The sequence below is a fragment of the Macrosteles quadrilineatus genome, unplaced genomic scaffold, assembly GCF_028750875.1.
Source record: "Macrosteles quadrilineatus isolate MER2022 unplaced genomic scaffold, UCM_ALF_1.0 Scaffold_4__1_contigs__length_99947679, whole genome shotgun sequence".
NCBI classification, from domain to species: Eukaryota; Metazoa; Arthropoda; class Insecta; order Hemiptera; family Cicadellidae; genus Macrosteles; species Macrosteles quadrilineatus.
Window position 1 is genome coordinate 86,116,553 of NW_026542597.1, and position 23,347 is coordinate 86,139,899.

The 23,347-nt window shown below is 35.3% G+C and overlaps 3 protein-coding genes across 3 annotated transcripts in view; 1 reads left to right on the plus strand and 2 right to left on the minus strand.

Annotated features, from left to right (window-relative positions):
* Nucleotides 1-23,347, minus strand: part of LOC128991761 (N-glycosylase/DNA lyase-like) — a 37,087-nt gene that overhangs the window by 10,172 nt on the left and 3,568 nt on the right. The gene's annotated exons all lie outside the window — the stretch shown is intronic.
* On the plus strand, nt 348-23,347 carry LOC128991762 (protein ROP-like). Its single transcript, XM_054414938.1, has 12 exons — nt 348-419; nt 8,960-9,100; nt 13,696-13,848; nt 14,092-14,195; nt 15,550-15,698; nt 15,798-16,013; nt 17,493-17,591; nt 18,448-18,646; nt 20,218-20,466; nt 20,735-20,922; nt 21,938-22,080; nt 22,707-23,347. The coding sequence occupies exons 1-12, from the start codon at nt 392-394 to the stop codon at nt 22,772-22,774; spliced, it is 1,737 nt and encodes a 578-aa protein (XP_054270913.1). The 5' UTR covers nt 348-391; the 3' UTR covers nt 22,775-23,347.
* On the minus strand, nt 3,533-6,074 carry LOC128991760 (gastrulation defective protein 1 homolog). The gene has a single exon (XM_054414933.1). The coding sequence runs from the start codon at nt 6,044-6,046 to the stop codon at nt 4,220-4,222; it is 1,827 nt and encodes a 608-aa protein (XP_054270908.1). The 5' UTR covers nt 6,047-6,074; the 3' UTR covers nt 3,533-4,219.

The following is a 23,347-nucleotide window of genomic DNA, read 5'->3' on the forward strand; positions in this document are numbered from 1 at the left end:
AACCAAATAAAACTATCTAATCACAAGTAACTCGTCTCCTAATATAACCAAGCAGTAAAGTGCAAATCATGAAATTAACACTAAAATAATAGAAACAAAATTATTTTAATAGAAACAAGAACACCTAAAGAAACTGATTCTCAATACATTTACTGCAATATTAATAATTTACTGTATAGGCTGCATTCAGCCTGGTTGCATGATTCCATTTATTTTAGCCTGCCCAGTATCTGACTCAGGTGGGGGTGGGGGTAACCACCTGTAGCAAAACAAGAGTGTGTTCCGTTCCCGCAAGAGACACACCTGTCAGATCAGATTAAAGACCTAAAGACCAAATCAAACAGGCACACAAATCAACTAAAAGATAAGTGAGATTTTACTGTTTATCAAAATGTCACTGAAAGCAGTTGTAAAACAAAGCAAGTATTTGTATTGTAATTGTTATATTTTGTATTAATTTAAAATAATTTGTATTACCTTGAATATCCAACATAATTGGCAATTATAATTAATTAGCCTATTTTAATTTATAAATAATAATTTATAAATAGTAATTGCTTGCCATTATTCTTTAAACTGTGTCCTTCTTCTTTAGGATATTTACTTATCATCATTAAATTTTCTAGATTAAGTAGTACCTTCTGTATCCAATATAGTACAGGTATCTATTGCCTATTTAAGTAAAACGATATTGATTGATAATGTTAAAAATATGAAAATATGAATTAGGGTACAGTTCCGCAGAGAATCCATAAGTTATATTATCAGATGAATAACAATAAATACTGACGTTTATATGATTCAAATATATTATTACAAAATATTGTATCGAACCAAATAAATATTGATATATTTATCATTATAATATATCCTGGGTTATCTGCGGAACTGTATCCAAAAATTGTTTTTGTTTGTACCCTCTATAGGTTTCATGTTGTTAAGCTTCAGTCGGTTTATGTAGACCATAAGTTAGTATGTTCATGTTAATGAGTACCGAGTATCCGTGGGTAAAAGTTTAGGCCTACCTCCTATATTTAAGGCAATATTATGTTATGCTCTTTGCTTATACAATCCGAGGACGAGAAATACATTATAAAAAGACCCTTCGATTTGGACGTAGAAATTTCAAAGTCAGCAAACTAGTCCTATGATCACTGATCAGTGACGACTGTATTAATATCCTGTGTATCATAGCATAGATAAAAATAATTAAATATAGACCGTCAGCTGTGCTGCGGTTACCATAGGTTCTGGCGCACACCGCAGGGAGCGCCCTGTTGTAACGGCATACGCTACGTAACTACACGGCGCTTCCAGTGGTCTGCGCCAGAACCCATGGTAACCACAGCACGGCTGACAGTCTGTATTTAATTCTTTTTGTCTATGATCATAGTAAGGGGAAATGTTATTTTTTTATTTTGAAAACTGAGTTTATTATAATAAACTTTGCCTATAAGAGACAGTAACAATAATAAGTATTTTAATGTTGTCCATAATGTAAATGATTTTGAATGATTTCACATGATCCTTTTAACACTTTTATGACCATTTCTTTTTTTTTATTTTGATCGAACATTAGGCTATATTTTTTATAAATTTGTCAAAAAATTTTGTAATAGTCCCTCTTGCACCAATCATTATGCCAATAACTGATATAGAATTTAGATTATATTTGTTTCTTAAATAATTTTCACATTTACTAAAAATTTTTCTCTTTTCTTCATCTACTTCTAAGGGTTGGTTTTTTTTATATTTCAACCCTTATAGTTGGATAAATTATAATTCCATTTTTAGTTTTTGTGTCATATATTAAAATGTCCAATCTTCTGTTTGATCCACCATCTTCAATGCAATGTATTTCTTCTACTACTTGCCAACCTTTTTTCCGTAGTTCTTCTGCAATCATTGATCTTACTGTATGGTGTCTTGCATTACACAGTAAGCACAGAAAACGTACTACTATAACCCAGAATGCCAACCGCATGGTAAAAAGCATTAAGCGGTTTGAGAGAGCTTTGCCTGTCAATCCGTAGGCAGTGCCACCAGCGTTGCTATGCTTCTGGGTTATAGTAGTACGTTTTCTGTGCAGTAAGACACCAAAGGGACAAGAGCCAAGGACATGCGTACCTTGTAATGATCTAGCCTCTGAAGCTCATTTGGGTACTCACTCTGTGATTAAAGTTATTCTAAAAAAAACAAAATCAAAAACAATATCTGAGAGATTACTGCAGACATTTTCTATCAAGATCAGTTAGTAAAAAACCAAGTTTTTAAATCATGATGGAAAATTTTCCGTGATTTGTCTCATGGACGTCATTTACTGACAAACTCTGATTAAAAGAAAATAAGATATGTGAAACGTTAGTGTAGCTACTTCTATTCCCTTGTAATGTCAACTTCCTTTGAATTTTGCAGAAAACACTTTGAGCTTTATCCGTAGAACCAATATTTTTAAAATTGCTTAAAACTGAGGGAGAAGTTCCTGTTAGAAAACCACTTTTTAGGCCATAACCTATTAGGCCTTAAGACAAATCTTCCTTTGATATGCTGCAAATGCAATTTATAAACCATCCAAAGAAATCTTAGTATATAACCAACTAAATAACTTGCATAGGCATCCTTGAATTACAAATGATGCTGTAATAGCTATTTACATAACAAGTGTAGTAAGAGCGTTTTTACATCACGCAAGTGAATGTTGTGCAACGAGCGGAAGCGAGTTGCATAATTCACCTAAGTGATGTAAACACGCTCTTGCGTAACGTGTAACGTACAAGATTTTACCTGACCCGACAATATACATAGGTTTATGTACAATATATTTCATTATCCATTTCACTCATCTTCTAACAGTAACGTTCTTTTACAAACAAAAGCTAGGTTAGGAAAATACTTTAAAGCATAACAATAACATTCAAGCGCACAGCTGATTTCTAGCGTTGAACGTCGTTGGCTCCATAGAGGTATATTTTTTAAGTTAAGCACTCAATGTTATTTAAATGGGTTTCTTTACATCACCGAGTGAGTTTTGGATACTTTACATCACTCGAGAAGTAAGGAAGTTGTATACATCACGCTTGTGATAGGGAAGTTTAACATGGCGGGTTAGGTAAAATATTTAATTAATCACCACCAAACTATTACAGAGTAGGGAGCAATTCCTGAGCTATAAAAGTGAAAGATCAAAAATAAAAAGCCGCGTTTACACGAGGCCAGTAGAGAAGGAAGGTTAATTGCCTCTAATGTATTTCAAGTTTCCCGAGGCAGTAACCTGTTCGCCAACTGGCTTCATGTAAACGAGGAAATGTATACCGTAGTCTGTTATTTTGACGAGAATTACACTCACTTGCATCATGGATACCACAGAGCAATGGAGGGCAACTTTCCGGTAGGTATCTAGAAAAGTGAATAATGGTTGACTAGATAGATAACTATTTAAAAGAGTTTATTTTGTATTTTGTGTATTAGGAAAATAGGGATATTAAATTAGGCATGAATATTTTTATCTACAAAAGTTTATTATCAAATTCTAACATTATTTGCTGCAAGGCTTTTAATTTAAGAAACAACAAATCTCTTTTAGGTACCTGAGAATTGGTCCTAAATTATCTCACTAAAAAAACTGTGTTGCAGCAACAACAATTACAGTAGGCTAATTTAAGTCTTAACAAATTTATACAAGTTAATTTGCAGTTTGATAGAAATGTTTTTTGATATACTCTAATGGTTATAATAAGTACATTTTGCTTGACAATGATTACCATAAAATGTTTGATGATATGAAAGAGTTCAGTAGTCCATACAAAAGTTGTGAAATCAAAACTCTGAAGTAAATTACAAAATACGTTATTGATACGTAGCCTATTGAGTAGGCCTAATTATTCAAAATATCAACCTAAACTAAAATCTGATATTACAGGCTGATGCATGGCATTTAATAAATCCTTATAAATTTAATATTTACATGTTTACATACAAGTTTTATACCTTCAGTAAATAATGTCAATTCAATAGTTATACATTACAATATTTTGATCTAGGTACTGTTCAAGTTTCAAAATAATAAAAACTCCTTTCTACAATGATTTCAAATGTACGTACAATTAAAAAATTATCTAAACTTAAATAGGTAGAGGTTTAATTGAGATTTTGAAAGAAAATTACATCTTGATGATAGATAACTAATGAAACCATCACACTAGTGTTTACGTTTAATTTTTCATACCTTCTTTTTCTTGGCAGATGGTTCGTCTTCTTCTTGATCCTCTTTTCCTTCATTTTGAAATATTGTTTTTGGTTGTGTTTTTGAATATGCAGGTGTAATCCAATAAGGATCCTCAGCAGCCTCCTTGGCAAACTTCAATATCGCTTCCCTCGGATCTTGATCATCTTCTATCTTCTTGCTTAATCCAAGATTTCTTATCACGTATGAACTCAACGTACTTCCTGATGCAGCAACTCTTCCCCCTTGGCCTGATTTAATTGGCAAATCAGGTCGATGAGATTTCACTGGATCCAGACGTTCTTTTTCCATTTTCTTACGGATAGATTTAGGTTTTTCTTGTCTAAACATCGGTAGAGCATGAGGAGTAATGATTTGTTGAGCTGCAACGACTTCAACTTGTTTGGTTTTCTTCCGTGTTTTTGAAGCACACAGTTTTGCACCCCTAATGCTTTTTGTGTCATCATAGTAGACTTTGACAATACCGTTTCCTGTGCCGACAAATATTTGTTGCAGTTTTGGATGCCATACTGCCTTAATAACATGGGAATCTGTCACCGTAATTTCTTTTATTTTCTCTAAATTGGTTCGATTAAAAAAGAGAAGCTTACCAGTTGCTTCCTCTCGGTTTTTGGATTGTCCCGTAACTATCATGCTATCATCTGGGCTAAACATGCAGTCTGTCGTAGGATACCTTGAGAATAATCCAGTAACCGTCGCTAGTGGCTTTTTGAAAGCTCTTAAATCCCATAGTTTTAGTGTGTCGTCACATCCCCTTGTTGAAATCCAGTTTCCCAAGTATGAAAAAGCAATACAGGAAGTCTCTGTTCCTGACTGATGTGCGTCTCGGAGCAGTAAGGATGTGTTTACAAACATTTTTCGATGATCCCACATTTGTATCGATCCATCAACACAAGCACAAGCAATCATATTTCCATCTCGACTAAAGGCGCAGGCTGTCGGAGCTGTCTTCAATCCATTTTTTGCCCTACATTTGATGATACTTTTGTGATGGAAAGGTTTATTAACGTCCCAAAGTCGGCAAGTACCATCTTCGGAGGCTGTTAGAAATTCATCTTTAATTTTAGGATGCCAACAACCACTGGTTAAAGGAGCAGTATGACCTTTAGTTCTTGCCATGTCAGCTACATACTGATCGCCCTTCACACACTCCATCAATTCATGTCCATCTCTGTCCAACACTTTTGCTTGTGACATTCCGGACACTATGAGCACAGCATCTCCAGTAGAGGAATACTGAACGGTTTTTATTGGATAGTTCCCACATGGTGTCATTGATCGGAAACTCTGTAGGCTGCTGTCCATACCCGCAAAGTCCCAAAATTTAACATCGTAATCTACTGATCCACTTGCTAGTCTGGCTCCTGCGGGATCTACAGCAAGAGCAACAACGGCTTTGGTTCCATGATTTATAGTTAACTCCTCACTAATAGGAATTAGGACACTGTCATTTTCATCTTCAGATTCACTCATATCGCTATCATTTGAATCCAAATCTTTGTGGTCTCCAAGTTTCTTATGTTGTTCTAAGCTCTTAGTAGGCCTACTCATAGGTTGACTAACCTTTGAATTGTTTTCATTAATAGTCTTACTGCCATGATGACTGCCTGATTCTTGTACGTTCAATTTATAAATATCTGGAATAGGTGGTCCAACAAATTCTTCTTCTGATTCGCTCTCAGACTGATTGTCTTTTGGTTGTGTTGATTGTGGAATTTTTTCATTAACAATTGGGATGGAGGTAGTTTTATACATTTCTGGGATCGGAGGACCAATAACATCATCTTCACTGTCAGAACCCATTATTAAATACAAATATATAGCAGATTACTACACCGGAAATGTTGTCGTTGAGGTTAGAAAACTGAACAAGAAATAGCTAGCCTATTTGAAAGTCTTGATAACTACACAATCTATGAATTTTCTTGAGTTGTTTGTAAGTAAATTTACTTCAAGTCGTGTTCTTAACACACGATCACCACGTATATTTACGTACAACCTGAGTTCAAAAATGTATGTTTACATAGATAAAACACAAAAAACAAACACACACGATTTTTGAGTTGGTTAAATTTATATTGACAAACACACTTTTTTTTTTTTCGTTTTCGTTGCCTGCACTTCTTTCTGCAGACGCTTTTGTGAAACCAGTCTAGCCACTTAGTACCAGATTTCACATCAACACAAAATTATCGTACGAACTATCGTCCTGAGGAAACTTGCAAATCTTATAAAAATATCTCACGCAGTATAATATTGCTAAAATGATCAAAATCTTGCAAAATAATTTGTAGGTAGCAATAAAGGGCTTTTAAATGTACGTTTTTATTTTGTGCTTTATTTATTTATGGTCAGAGTTAATTATAATTAGCGGTGACTTCTAACGACGGCGGTGATTAGTCAAGAACGACTTATTAAACTCAACGTAAGCTAAAAATTAAACCAAACTAGTTTGCTGAATAATTTTTTTTACTAAAATTAACTAAACAGCTATCAACGAGGTTCTTATTCAAATATTTTAGAATCTGACTCGGGGCATCAACGACTAACAATAATTATTATCACACATGCTAATATGTTTTAAGTTCTATAATCAACGATCTACTACTAACTTTGCGAATCATATTTTTTTGCTTCATGGTCAATTTTCCTAGGAAGTTAAACATTTTTGGGCTACGGGTAGAGCTGGACAATTATTCAGCCACTACTAGGGTTCAGCCGATCCTATAGTAGTATGTTTTCTGTGATCCTACCATACCTCTCTGTTGTACAATACCCCCGCCGCAGCAAACCTGCAGACTAAGCGAATTTCCATTTGCCTGATTGGATTTACACTAAAATGTCTACTTAAATATATAAAATTTATTTCCTATTTAAACAGAATTAGTTTAACAAGTACTTAGGTTTGCTGCATCAGGGAGGGCAAAACTGTTTTTTTTTTTGTAAAATGTTAACAGTTAGTAAGAAATAAAAACATTTTCCAAATTTGATCAAATTATGTCCATAAACAAGCAAACTACAACAGTTTACTTGTTCTCCGTAAGAATAACATGGGAATTTTAAATTTAAATTTTTTTGGAATTTTCTCCGTAACCATTAGGCGCATAATAACACTTAAATATACTAAATTATTTGTTTTTTTAAGCTCAACAAAATGGTTTGGAAAGAAATTGCTAAATTTTATGTTTTTTTGGTCAAAAATGGGAAAAACCTATTTTTACCCCATAAAACCCCCCGTAAACCCCCGTTCCCATAGTCCGATCATGCTGGTTCGCGAACTCGTTCAAGTTTATCCCGCCTTACACCTTCAAACCAAATTCGATCAAAATCGGACAAAAATTACTCAAGTTATCGTGCGGATGGACATATATATATTACACATATAGATATATACAAATTTGAACGAATGGTGTTTTTGGCCTCTGGGGACATCAAAATGAAAAGTAAATCGGTCCCGGGCCTAGGTCTTACCATGAGACCTACGGTAATAGCTACTTCCCTATAGGGAAATTCGCTAAAATCTGTCTTAGTTGGTCTTTTTTATTATAAGAGGATGGCCTGTGGCCAGTAAAACCAGCCTGCCCAAGTTCCGCCCCTTTTTATATGCCTAGAGTTCCTTTTCCATATAGTTGTATATTAGTATTTTTGATTGTCTAATTCCTGTTTTATTTTTACTTTTTCAATGAAATGGCGACCATACAAAGTAGATATTTTAAGCCAAATGAATGGAGATGAGTGTAGGATGAGTGTTGCGATCTTGTAGTCTTGTTAATTAGTGACTAATGCAGACTTATTCCTTAGACACAGCTGTTAATCAATAGCCCATACAGCTAATTGCAATTAAGGGACCTACAGTTTATATAGTAAAGTCCGGACCACATTTTTGCCTTGGTATATACGAATTGGTCTAATTTTCAAGGATAGTTGTAGTACTAACCCGTACCCAGACGTGTTAATCCACACCAGGGAGTATCGCATCCACAGTGCATGCCTATAAATATCCACAATTCTCTACCAAGTTTGGTCTACCAAGCCTTTCAGGTCCAAGTCTAATATTTAAAGATTGCCCTAGGCATGTGAATCACAGTATATGGATCTTGTCCTTTTAGATGGCCCTGGCCCCCTCATTGCTTATACTATAATGCCCTGAGTGCTCTTGTATCCATGTTAATGTGGCACTGGATTTTGATGGCTAGAATCTTTATGGTGTGCTCCATTCACCATTCACCCCTACACTGCTTGTACACACAACAAGGCCCACTTTTATAAACGGGCAGACTGGGCATATGCGCAGGGGGGGGGGTAGGTGCCCCTAACCACCACCTGCCCACACTAGGAAAAAAAGAGGAGCACTGTTTTTGGGTTTGCCCAGGGCTCCACTGACCCTTAACACACAAAGCTCCCCCGACACACAAAGTTCTAGGTCTTAAAAAATGCCCGACTGTCTATGAAGATATATTTTCCCGCATTATTTTCTAGAAGGCTTTAGTGCAGCATCAATCATCAGGACCTCGGATTGAAATTATGGGTTTTGCGTCTCCCGCTGCATGTGATATGTGAATTTTGTTCCCAACCCAGACCAAGTCTGGATCTGGATATCCTAAATTTCGTTTAAATATAAAACACAAGGTAGGTATCATTTTGAGTTTAACTGTGGTCATATCTACCTCTATAGTGAGTTGAACTAAATTTATTATTAGCTCTTGTTTTTTTCAGAGATAATGAATGAGGTGATCAAACAGAAGAAGGGACTAGCAAAAGAACTTAACTGGCGAGTGTTGGTGTTGGATCAACAGGCCATGAGAATAGTGTCAGCGTGCTGCAAGATGCATGAAATATCTGCTGAGGGAATAGCGAGTAAGTGTCTTTACTATCTTAACTAACATTTTTCAGGTTACAAAAAGGGAATTACAAGTGAATGGGACGGATACAGTAAGTCCGTGCTATTCTTTTAATTGTTCCCTATATATGTGTGTAGCTCCAATCCTACCTCCGGTATGTGTGGACCTGGGGAATCAATAGAATCAATATTTTTATTCCGTTAAACATGTACATGCATTTGGATACGTCAAGGTTGATTACATGCTGCAAAAACACAAGTCAAAGATAAATTTGAGGGGTAACCTCTTCCCTGTCGCCCCCTTCCAAACCCCAAAAATAAGATCTAAAGTGATTGTTGGAATTTAAGTTGTTTTTTATATAATACAAATTTCAATATTTATCAACATCAAATATAATAATTTATTAGTCTTTGTTTTTATGAACAGATGGTTTATTTTAATTTATTTTAAACATTTGAGAAGAGTTGTGTTAAGAATTTAAGAAAGTGATCAAGAACATAACAATTTAGTTACAGAGAAAATGTTTTAAATATTGTTATTTAGCAGAATAAAATCAGTTCTTTATTATTTAATAATTGTAAAAGTTCTTTATTTTACACGAGTTCTAACATAGTGGCGACCGTGACAGGATATTTTTATAGTTAAAATTCAGATTTAGGACTAAGCTTATATTTTACTTTACAATGGATAAGCTGACGTCATTAAAGACAAAAAGGACTCAACTAAGAAGGACTTTTACAAAGTGTAGTAATGAAATGGATAAATTACTGGCAGAGGATATTAAAGATGAAGCAGCAATTAAAAGTAATATAAACAAGTTGCAAGATAAAGCTGATAGGCTTTTTAAGCTAGATGAAGACATCGAGGTAGCCTTGTTTGAAGATCCTGCAACAACGGAAGAGGACTTAGAAGCTGAGTTTGATACTACAGAATCTTACAGAGACATGTTATCTTCAATGAGAGCTAAGTATGACCATTTCATTATTCAGGTTGGCCTAAGCCAACAGTCAAGAAGTGAAGTCGGGGATACCGTTCACAGTCTTAAATTAGTATCTAAGAAGGGGTTAAGTCTACCTAAATTACAATTAAACCAGTTTGATGGAGATGTAAAAAATTGGATAGGGCTTTGGGGGCAGTTTAAGACGGTCCATGAGGATCCTGATCTAGAACCTGAGGATAAGTTCCAATACCTCATCCAATCTTTAAAGCCAGGATCATCCCCTAGGGAATTAGTAGAAAGTTTTCCCCCATCTAGAACTAATTATGTAAAGGCCCTAGAACAATTAAAAGCAAGATTTGGTAGGGATGACTTTTTAATAGAAGTATATGTGAGGGAACTGCTCAGTTTAGTGCTCCAACAAGTAACGCTAGGTCCTAATACTAAACTGTGCCGACTGTATGACAAACTAGAAACACAGTTAAGGGCACTTGAAACTTTAGGAGTCACTTCAGACGAATACGCTTCAATGCTGTATCCTCTGGTAGAATCTGCTTTGCCCGAAGAAACATTACGAGCCTGGGAGCGGCATCGTTCAAGTAAGTTACCACACACACCCTCGACTTCTACATTGTCAGATGATAAATCAAGTAATTTTTTACAAGAACTTCTTGATTTTCTAAAGTCTGAGGTGGAGAGTGAAGAAAGGCTGGCTCTTGCTCGTTCGAGTTTTAAATCTGCCAGTCCAGGGGAGAACAACAGCAAATGTAGCAGCCAAAAGAGAAGGTCAGCAGTTCACGAACCTCGTCAGGGCCAACCTACGGTAGCAGCTCTATTGACAACTGGTACAGAGGGTCCTAGAAGGTTGGTGAGTAACTGTACTTATTGTTCTAAAGGAGGGCACAATGCTCAAGATTGTTCCTATTTTCAAAAATTAACTTTAGATGGAAGGAAGGAGCATCTGAAAAAGAAAAATTGCTGCTTTGTGTGCTTGAAGCAAGGTCACTCAGCAAAAAAGTGCAAGGTATTTGTCAAATGTCTCTTCTGTTGTAAAAGACATTATGGAATCATGTGTAGGGACTTATATGAAAGTAGGCCTCGATCTAAAATTGATGTTGACAAGCCAGACTTACTGCAACAAAGTATAACTAAGCCTAAGTCAGAGGTTCTCAGTAATTTTGGAAACGGTACAGGAGAAACTCTATTACAGACTCTATTAGTTAAGGTTGCAGATGAGAAAGGTAAAGAGTATTTGGGAAGAGCACTTTTGGATCCAGGTTCCCAGAGATCCTACATTACTAAGGACTGTGTCACTAAATTAGGTCTACAAGAAACAGGTAGTGAAGTCATTAATCATAGTTTGTTTGGTGGAGTAAATCTAAAACAAAAATCTCATAAAAATTACCTAGTGACTCTACAGAATGTAAATAATTCTTTCAAGATCTCTATTCCTGTGACAGATCAAGAAACAATTTGTAACCATGTACCTAGGCTTAAGAGTGAAGAGTATTTGGACATCTTAAAGGAAAAGAACATTATTTTAACTGATGTGGGTGAAAATGTACCAGATGTTAAAATTTTACTTGGTGCAGATGTACTAGTGGATTTGTACACAGGAACTATGCAGAAGATCGATGACAAACTAGTCGCTATCGAAACGTACCTTGGATGGACCGTGATGGGGAAACAACCATGCAGTGGAAGTCGTAATACGTCTCTACTAACTTTATTTTGCCAGAGTAAACCAGAATTTAGAGATCTAGGGAGCTGGGAAACAATCAGAAGAAGGGATCCCATTGGGGTGAAACAGAGAGACTCGATTGATGCGGAAGTGTTTCAACAGTTTAAAGAAAATGTAGCAGTGAACGTTGAAAACAGATATGAAGTCAATTTGTCATCAAGCAAAAGACTAAATACTTCCAACAAATTAAGTGACTGTGTTAGAGAAAATGTTTCAGATCCAGCAGAGTCGACAACGGTTCATCAATTGCTGCATCACCCAGTGACAAAAGGCAGTAGCCTAACTACAAAAATAAAACGAGTGTTTGATGCGTCTACAAAGAACAGAAGATGTAAGTCTGTAAACGAATGTTTTGCTCCATGACCAAATTTGGTAAATTTAATTCCATCTGGTATAATTAAATTCAGGAAGCAGTTGGATTGGAAAACCACGAAACAGAAATTTGAAATCCATCAAGTAACTTGGAAGTTCCATCCTCCGAGTGTCCTATGGTGGGGAGATATGTGGAAACAACTTGTGAACAGGATGGAAACATTGTCGAAGAGATCAAGATTTAAGAGAGAGTATCATGCAATGCCTGTATATATTGAAAAGAAGAAGAGAATTCATCTTTCTCGACCCCATGGAAATAAATTCAAAGGACATGTCAAGGAAACAGGATGCACATATTGAAGTGGAAGATAAGTCATCAACACCAACAGAAACAAGAAGAGGGAGAAAGATAAAAATCCCTAGGAAAATGGACTTGTGAACTTATAAAAGAAACATGTAAATAGTTTTGTTTGAAATTTTGATGACGTAAAGCAAAATTCCAAGGTGGGGAGGATGTTGGAAATTAAGTTGTTTTTTATATAATACAAATTTCAATATTAATCAACATCAAATATAATAATTTATTATTCTTTGTTTTTATGAACAGATGGTTTATTTTAATTTATTTTAAACAATTGAGAAGAGTTGTGTTAAGAATTTAAGAAAGTGATCAAGAACATAACAATTTTACAGAGAAAATGTTTTAAATATTGTTATTTAGCAGAATAAAATCAGTTCTTTATTAGATAATATTTTGTAAAGTTCTTTATTTCACACGAGTTCTAACAGTGATATAAAATAACATAGACTAAATTAATAATAAATTACATCTACTCATTGTTAAAGCAGTTTAGGCTATATGCTACTTAAGAGGTATTTGCCAAAATTTTTGAAAAATCTTTTTGCTCATTATTTTTGACAGCTGGGCCCAATTTCAAACCATCGTAATAGCTATTTACATAACAAGTGTAGTAAGAGCGTTTTTACATCACGCAGGCGAATGTTGTGCAACGAGCGGAAGCGAGTTGCATAATTCACCGAAGTGATGTAAACACGCTCTTGCGTAACGTGTAACGTACAAGATTTTACCTGACCCGACAATATACAGGAGGTTAGGAGCAATATGCTTCATTATCCATTTCACTCATCTTCTAACAGTAACGTTTATTTACAAACAAAAGCTAGGTTAGGAAATTCTTCAAAGCATAACAATAAAATTCAAGCACACAGCTGATTTCTAGTGTTGAACGTTGTTGGCTCCATAGAGGTATATTTTTTAAGTTATCCACTCAATGTTATTTAAATGGGTTTCATTACATCACCGAGTGAGTTTTTTACAACTTTACATCACTCGTGAAGTGAGGAAGTTGTATACATCACGCTTGGGATAGGGAAGTTTAACATGGCGGGTTAGGTAAAAGCAACTTACTTAAATCAGAATTGAACTGGCAACCTTCTGATCATAAGACAAGAACTACAACCAGTCATTAACCTATCTACCCAGATTGATGAGACAATGTGCTCATTCTTAAAGATATTCAGGGAATATCTATTATAATGTGCTTGTTTGTTGTTTTTCAACATGTCAGTTTTCCGTTTTCTTAATTTATTTTATTTATAGTTGTAGAAGACATCAACATCAGTCGAGAACCGCTTCCTAAATTGGAGGCAGTTTACCTAATCACACCAACGGAGAAGTCTGTCGACGCCTTCATAAAAGATTTTAGCGGTGATTACATTATGTACCGTTCTGCTCATGTTTATTTTACTGAAGGTAAGTAAAAATATGTCAAATATCAAATTTGTATTGAATCTATAAATCCTGATACATAATAAAGTCCAGTTGCTCTTTTCATCTCTTAACTCTTGTGCAAAAAATAATTGTATAACATTCTTATGTTACCATATTTATTTACGATTGTTGGACAACATTTAGTAATGTCAAGCTACCATCTAAAGAAATCATAAAAAACGGAAACTACATCTTTTTATACATATTTTTAATAATCTTTTTCAGCATGCCCAGACTGGCTGTTTGAAAAACTAAGGAAAGATCAAATTACAAAGTACATACAAACATTAAAGGAAATAAATGTTGCATTCATTCCATATGAATCTCAGGTAAACAGTGGTTTTTTGCTCGTGGATGGTAGTACTAACATGGTTTGGGTACCCATTAAGGATCCTTTGGTTCTATGCTTGTGGATTGATTGACTTTACATCCAGGCACTTCAACACTCAACAAGCACGCTTATTGTGATGTTTGTGAATTAATGCATATTTGAAGACTACATACGTTTAAGACACATTATCAAAATGTTTAGTTTGATTCAGAAGTTTATTTATTTATTTAATTTTTTCTAGAGGTTGGCTGCCTCTTAACTTATCAAAGTAAACGAGAATATTAAAATATTTGTTTCAAACACAACTATCATCATCACTGATTGACCTGTTCCAATATTTCAGATGTGTTTATAACCCTCTTCCATACATTGTTTCTCTGATAAAGCTCCCCTTCTTCCTTTTGATGTATGTTTCCTTTCAGCATTACAGTTATCTTAGTCATTTAATCTTAGTAGTTTAGTCTGTACTGCAGTGGTCTTCAAACTCTTGTCTTTCCGCCAAATATTTTTTCCCAATTTTAGCCACTATTTCTTCAACCATCCTTTTTATATCAAACCATATCAAAATTATTTTATCATAAGGTACATGATTTTAAACACTCAATGGCATCAGATATAACTACTATATTTAAAAATATTTATCCACAGTAGATATAATTAATTATTAAAATTAATAACCCAAGAACAAATGAATATAAATGTGTAGCCTATACTAACACTACTAACACAAACTATTAGAACAATTTAAGGAAATTAAATGTCACAACATAATTGGATTTAATTCTTTGAAGTTCATTTTTGGTAATGGTGGCTTTTTGATGGATTGCGGACAGTTTTCATCAAGATAAGTAAAAAAAACAGGTTTTCGCAGCAATATTTCAGGATCTGGAATCTAATCCCGTCCTCAGGTGAGAAATTGTTTTATGTAAAAAATTTGTTTGGTTGTCTTTACTGGCAGAGCTAGCCTTAGAGAGTGTGGAGTCCAGTGCAGAGCAGGGCTTCTTACCAAAGACGTAGTATCCCAACAATACTAACGAACAAAAATCCCAATGATTATCTATACTTCTTCATCTAGTTTTATCATTTGTTATAAAAGACTTAAAACTCTCAGACTTACTGTATTACAATTATTTTATATTTTGCACCAAGCGTGTGCCCCCCGGCGTGCAGGGATCTGTGCGGCCCCACCTTTTGTACATAATGCCCAAGGCCGGTTCTGTCTAGAGGTTTTGGTCTTGTTCAAACTTTAATCAACGATATATCTAACCATGCCTTGAACACATTTCATCCTGTTTAACTTGAAGTAATAATCCCGTTGTTTCCAAGTATTTCAAGGTATTCGTGATTTGCAGGTGTTCTCTCTAGACTCCCCTGAGACATTCCAGTGTGTCTACAACCAGACCTTTGCTGGTAATCGCGTCGCCAACCTAGAGAGGATTGCCGAGCAGATCGCTACCTTGTGTGCAACTCTCGGGGAATACCCGTCTATCTGCTACCGCTCGTGAGTTGAATTTTGTCCATAATTTTTCATTACACATCTAGAATACCTTTACTAATTTTCTTGCCATTATTTGAAAATAACGGCTGTATTCTCTCATAGTGATTTTGAGAAGAACGCAGAGCTGGCGCAGTTGGTGCAGCAGAAGCTGGACGCGTACAAGGCCGATGAGCCGACCATGGGGGAGGGTCCGGAGAAGGCTCGGTCCCAGCTGATCATACTGGACCGAGGGTTTGACTGTGTGTCTCCTCTACTGCACGAGCTGACACTGCAAGCCATGGCCTACGACCTGCTGCCGATAGAGAATGATGTCTACAAGTAGGTCCAGTAGAGAAAACTACAACTTACAAAGTCTATATACAAAAAATATTATTTGAAACGCTTAATAATAGTTCGGGAAAAAACTATTGTGCTATCTATAATTTTATCATTCATCCTTGCAATTGTATTTTAGAGTCATAATTATCAAATCTTTGGTCATTCAACCTTCGTTTTATCCAACCTCATTCCTGTCGATGATTGATTACCAGGGTTGTGAAATCGGAAATCTTGTGGTATTTACCTGTAGCATGACTGTACACCGAAGTACCTTTCAGTAAGCACAAGCACGTGAATTTCACGATATCTATTTACCAATTTCACGTGAATTTCTCGTACATGACTGGAAAAAATCACGTGAATTTCACGTGAATAGCTAGCTTGCGAAGACGACACACTTTTTCACATGAAAAACACGTAAAAAAAACTCGTGAAAATAACGTAATTGTGTTCCTATTTTTTCACGTCCTACACATTTTCACGTGAAAAACTCATGAATGACACATGAAAAACTGGTGAAAAACACGTGAAAAACTCGTGAATGTCACGTGAAAAACTTGTGAAAGAAACGAGAAAAGCTCGTGAATGACACGTGATTAACTCTTGCATAACACGAGAATTACTTGTGAATGACTAGTTAAAATGATGCACCACATAAAAGAAAAGAATTTATCCAGGCCTATAGTTTTTTCCTGAAAATAAAATTTGTATGCTGTCATTTTAATATCATTATTGATAAATTACAATTTTTTAGATAACTTGCATATATATTACCCTCTTTTGTGGTAAATAATTATAAAAGGCCACTCTATGCCTTACACTATCCACATACAAAATATTGATCATACTGCCATTAACTTATTAAAATGTTCACTGAAATCAATGGCAAGAACCATAAATTTTATGGTGTGAACGTGTTTACTTCTTACTGAAATGATCTTTGATCTTAGTGGATGTGTCGAAACAACCCCTTAAATCGCCCGCAACTGGGAAAGTTACTAGTTAAACTAAAGCACATGCACTTGACTGTAATTTCTATTTTGTTTTTGTACGCTGCATACTACAGTTTCTAGATTAAAAATGACACACAATCCAGAATCTCTCAGCTCCTTATATCTACATACCTCTCTGCTACCCACATCACGGCTACATGGACATTTAGGTGGTTTTGTACTGATGTATCCTATACTTTGCTGTTACAATAGTTTTAAGCTTTTTTTATTTTTCTGTTTATTTGACATTTTTATATGGTATCAGTAACATAACAAAAGTTTGTGAGTGAATGTGGGGGTGTATCAATGAAGTATTTTTATAAAGTTTAAAATTTGTATTTTGCCTAATATTTTCTAATATTTACCTACATGCTATTTATTATTTTTGATGTTGCCTATGGTTTAGGTTATTCAGTTGAGAAAATATTCACTGTAACATGCAACAGTGGGTAAAAACAATAGTTTGAAAAATGTGTGGGTTTTCCAGGTATAAAACTTCTTCAAGTACAGAGGTAAAAGTGATTCTGAATGAAGAAAATGAGATGTGGGTGCAGTTACGCCATGAACACATAGGCCATGTACTTAAGTAAGTATTACAGTTGAACCTCGATAACAAGTCACCCTTGATATACTAATGTAATTTTCAAATTCCATAAAATTTATTTTACCCCTACATGTTTACAACTTGTTGACAATTCTAGTTGGTTGATTGTTGTTATTGATCGGTTTGGATGATTTTATATTTAATTGACTTGGCATTTTATAATTGTAAATTGATCAGTTACCAAATCTTAGAGCTTAAATCAAGAAAGGCTGATTTTACACGATTGGAACTTGGAAGTATATTCAGAAGAAAATCCACTTCTGGTAGCCTTTTTTCCTCAAGCAGCGGAGGGAGCTGTTGGTCCATTTGGAATCCAAAAGTAGGATGATTTGTCAGAGGGGAATTTTCTGTATAGAGAAGAATTATCTACATTAAAAGCCATCCAAAACTTACTTATAAACCAAGCAGTAGCAATTAAGGGCAACTAGCTGTTACCCACGGGCTCCAACCCGTTTTACTACATTGGTATTAATAAAACTATTGATTGGTTAAGTTAAGATGAAATAAACTGAATACAGTAAGATAAAAAAATGAATACAGTAATGGTAATACAAACAAATAATAACAGCTGAGGTATTTTTAACATTAGGTATAAATGGAAAGTTCCCTTTGGAAAGCAATTACGACCTTATAGGGCAATTTATGAAATAATGGATAATTTTGCGCAAGGTTTCTCGTCATGACGAACATTTTAAGTATATGGTTTATGGGAGTGTGACTTGTAGTTTTCTCAAAAGTTCATGGGTACTTTTGGCTTTCCTAGATTATATGTCTTTGGGTTTTAAGAAAACCCCTTTACATTTATGAGCTATGCAAAAATCTGTCTGGCTTGTTTCAGAATTGTACCTGAAAATGTAAAGAAGTTCACAACCTCAAAAATGAAAGACACGACATCAATGGTTGATCTCAATCAACTAATCAAGAAACTTCCGCATCATAAAGAAGAGTTGAGAAAATGTCAAACACTCCTGTCATTGGCTGAGAACTGTTTTGGGGCGTGGCAGGATCGAATGCAATGTCTATGCAATGTCGAACAGGTACTTATAAGAAAATGCCAACAGGTGTATTTTCTTGTTTTTTTTTATTTTTTAAAATGATCAATCAATTGAGATGGGGACGCCACCTAGATTGCATATTTTAACCCAAATATGAGTGAAGGATGAGTGTAGAATGGAGTGTGAAGACCTCTGTAGCTTTGTTACTGACTAAGATAAGCTGTTTCATTAGTCAGGATCATTTATATTTAAAGCCAATGATCAAGAATAGCTGGGTCCAGTTTTGGAACCATCAAAAAGCTACTGACTTTTCTCAGGATTGATCCGGCAGGAGCCCTTGATTGTTGGGCGAGCACTATAACAGCTATAACAGCCAGTCCTTACAGAATCCTTGAGTAATTTACAGGAAACTTTAACTGAAATAAACTGTTTTGGCCTATTTTGTAAATAGTTTCTTTATGTTTTAAAGTTATTGCTTCAAGATATACCGATATACCTTTTAGAAAAGAGATGAGAATGACAAGCATGTCATCCCTAAAGAAGCATCAAGTTTTTTCCTGTTTTGGAACTATGCTGCATATGTGTTTGGAGTGAAGCATCGCCCGCTGGGGGAGTGATGTGAGAGTAACTAATTTGACGGTGGAATGTTAGTTAAAAGCCCCCCAAAACCCCATCAACCTCCCCAAAACCCCATCAACCTCCAAAAACCCAATCATACTCCAAACTAGGGATGGACGAGATTGGATTTTTAGTTCGAGACGAGACGAGACGAGATTTTTTATTTCTCATAAAATTTCGAGACGAGATCGAGACGAGATTTCTCTTCTCATACACAACGGGAAATGCACGTTCGAAATTTTTACCTGATTTTGTAACATTGTTAGATGACTGTTTAAATACTAAAATAATGATAATAGGCAAGAATATTTACAATCTTTCATTAAATAACATCAGCATAACATTTTTTTATTAATCACGCCTAACTTATAAAAAATGCCTACGATTAGGAAACATGGTGATATCAGTTAGGATAGAGTTCAACTTATCCTAAAATAAAATAAATCATAAAATAAAAGCAATATTAATTTTTATAAAATAGTTACTTGTTTTGACTTTTTTATAGTAACAAAACATTCCTCACACTGCTTACACTCAACAAAACTTCTCAAATGTTATTAAAGTAATATTATTAAAATAATGAAAGTAATATTTACATTAAAAGAATTAAAGTAATATTTACATTAAAAGAATTAATTAAATAAGAACGCCTTCGAAAAGGAAACGCAACTACAACACGCTCCTGTATTGCGGGTATTGCATTGACTTTCTGCAGGCGTTTTTATTTTTTTATTTTTTTTTATTTTTTTTTTATTCTCGTCTTGATAAAAATCTCGGGCAAAAAGTAATCTCGTCTCGTGTAACGAGATTGAAAATTTCCCGAAATTTCGAGACTTGACCATCCCTACTCCAAACTCACAGAATTTATTATAGTGAAGAAGTAAAAAATAATATCTCTAATTGTACTAAAATACTGTCAAACAAAGAATATCTTGTAAATTGTGAGAATTTAATTCTTAAGATTGCATTTGTATCGATGTCCCAATTTTTCCTAGGACCTAGCTACGGGTACAGACGTTGATGGAGAGCGCATCAAGGACCACATGCCCAACATTGTCCCCATCCTGCTGGACCAAGCGATCACCAACTACGACAAGATGAGGATTATCCTTTTGTATATCTTTAGTCGCAATGGCATCTCAGAGGAGAATCTCAACAAGCTGGTGCAGCACGCACAGATCCTACCTCAAGAGAAGCAGGCTATAGCAAACATGGGCAACTTGGGAGTTAACGTAGTTGTCGAGGTAAGAGTCAAAATAGTTGTTGAGTTAAGCAGAGAAGCTATGTCTTTGTGTGAACCAACCTGGGTAACTTTTTTGAGGTCGCCAACAACGCCAACAACTTGCTTTGGAAGGCTATGGTAAAACAAGTTATACATTTTAAAAAGTAAGCTATATGTGGTGTTGTTTAATCTTTTGGTATAAAAAAATAGCAATTCTTCTGTTTGTAGTCTCTGTTTTTTAGATCATGTGTAAGTTTTATACAATGCTAATCATTTCACTGTCACAAAAGGGGAAAAAGAAGGATGTGTACCAAATTCCACGAAAGGATCGTTCTAACGAGCAAGTAAAATACCCACCTCGATGGACTCCGGTGCTAAAGGATCTTATAGAGGACGCCATTCAAGATAAATTGGACCCTTCTCACTTTCCCTACCTAAAAGTCCGGTCTGAATCTTCTATCCAACAATTTCCCATGAGGTAAGAAGAAGAATTGAATCATTTTTCACCACCTGTTAGAACTATGACTTTTACAATTTTGTATTTCTGTTTTAACACGTTCGCGGCGGCATGGGAGCGATCGCTCCCATACGGAACCCTAATGCCATCCTGGTGGGTGCGATCGCTCCCAAGCTGCAATGCAGTACGAAATGATTTTTCTTTAACCTAGGATTAGAGCTAGATACTTGAAACCTCGCACAGCACTACTCAATAGTATACTGTATTTTTTGTGGTGTAGGTTGGTAGTAAATTTCCCCGTAAAATCCCTGTCTGGCAATCTCAAAAATGTACTTTTTGTCCCGTCTTTTTCCCTCCATTTGGCAATACAATTCCAATGGGACCGGCTACGTTCCAAGCAGTGCTATCTGTGGGTGTTTAGCGAACTACGTCGACGTAAAGCAGGACATCCTCGCACGTTATTTGCTATACGTCAGACCGAAATTGGAAAGCCAATCACACGCGGCAATTGGGTTTGTTCGACGCTGAGGGCTGCGCCGCACTGGGGATACGCCCGCCATTTGACGTGCCGCCGCGAACGTGTTAAACGTTTATTATTCAGGGTGCAACTATGTCCCATGAATATTGTTCTAATTTGCTTGGTGGAAAAAGTGATGAATATAAAATATGCCTTGACAATTTGCATACAATGTTTTATTTCCTCATTCAAGATGGGTTTACATTTGCACATATCAACAATGCATTACAATTATTCGTATGTGTTATGTGCCCAGACTTGCTTAGTTCTCACTAAAATCAAGTTCCCTGGCTCCCGTGTTCCCTTGACACCTGTTTTATGATCCTCAAACCTTCATTGTATTCTGACCTGACGATAGCGATTGTGGGAGTTATAAGGGGGTTGTATCAGATAATTCAACCGAAGGTTACGAACGGTTCTATTGTCAGAGAAATCAAATCAAGCTATTTGATTTTACTCTTGAATGTAATAATTTATCTCTATTTAGTAAATAAGTAGATTTTCATTCTCATGTTCAAGTGCTCGATATGGGCAATGGAACAAGCCATTTGTGAGGCATGTTCCTCGCATCATCATCTTCTGTGTCGGAGGCGTCAGCTTCTCTGAGATCCGCTCCGCTTACGAAGTCGCTGCTGCCAACAATAAATGGGAAGTCATCGTTGGTAAGTTTTTACGTACAATATTATGAATTTTGTACTGGCATATTCTCCAACAGTGTTGTAGAACCTTTTACCTTTGTAAAGTTTTAAATTCTGTTACCAAGGGTTCAGCGGAGAAGGGGGTGAATCTTTTTGACATTTCAGATGACCAGGTTCTGGATAGTCTATTGTATGATTATAACCGAAATAAAATTCCAAATCATCTTTGCTTGAGGTTGGCTAAAAGTCCCATATATGTTGACAGTAACATGTAATTGAAAACAGCAACAATAGGGAGGTTAACAAGGTGGTACACCTTAAAGTGGGATAGTCTAACCTCTCCTTCTGCATAGGTTGGAAACAAATAATATATTTATTCTATTCATAATAAATTAATCTGAGAACATAATTACTGTATTTAACCTTATGGAACTTTGATTTAAGGAGGCATCGGACAGAAGCAGGCCTCCCTAAAAAACGGTAGGAATCTCACTTCACTTGTATGGAACTTTATGATTTTTATTTACAAACACCTGGGATTTGTGTTACTGAACGTTAATCAGTGTACTGTGATATTGTGAGTACCCGTCTATTTTATTTACATTCTAGAACTGTTAGTCTACCATCCCTCATGTTAATATTGTTTACAGGATCATCTCACATCATGACTCCAGAGGGATTCTTGGCGGACTTGGCCATCTCAGCGCTTAAACTGTAAACGTTTGCACAATGAACACTGTATACTTTGAATTAGCATCTGAGTTTAGATAAAACTAGATAATCTATCCAAATGTTAATGTTGTAGTTTCTAGAATGAAAGTGAAAGAACTATTGTTGAATTGAGCCATTGTCAGAGGAGGATGATGTAAATTAATATTTTTTTTCTCGAATATGCTGACTTTTCGAGCAAGCTTTTTGTGGCACTGAGTATTTTTATAATCAAAATCACTAAATGTTTCAGTCCAACTGTTATAATGGTTTTTTAATGTGAAAATTGCCATTACTTTTGGATTATACTATCTTTCAAAACGATGAATTTGGAACAGTATTACCCCGTTATAAGTCGTTAAACGCATTAATATGCTTTTCTAAGATATTGAAGGTTTAGTCTGGTATTCTGACAGAATTTATTTTGATAAAACGTGCTACTTGTACTTTTGGCATCCCTGTGATTATTTGAAACTTAAGTATTAGCTTAGTGTAAAACTTTAAGTTAGCTTTTATAATGTTCATATATCGTGTTTTGTAAAATAAAATAGCTTTGATAAATACTGTCATTAAAAGGATTATA

Bases quoted from the DNA above. Each gene is read 5' to 3' on its own strand.
- LOC128991762 (XM_054414938.1), top strand. From the start codon at position 392: ATGTCACTGAAAGCAGTTGTAAAACAAA. The intron at 9,101-13,695 runs GTAAGTGTCTTT...TTTTATTTATAG, and splicing joins ATCTGCTGAGGGAATAGCGA to TTGTAGAAGACATCAACATC. The intron at 14,196-15,549 runs GTAAACAGTGGT...CGTGATTTGCAG, and splicing joins TCATTCCATATGAATCTCAG to GTGTTCTCTCTAGACTCCCC.
- LOC128991760 (XM_054414933.1), bottom strand. From the start codon at position 6,046: ATGGGTTCTGACAGTGAAGATGATGTTATTGGTCCTCCGATCCCAGAA.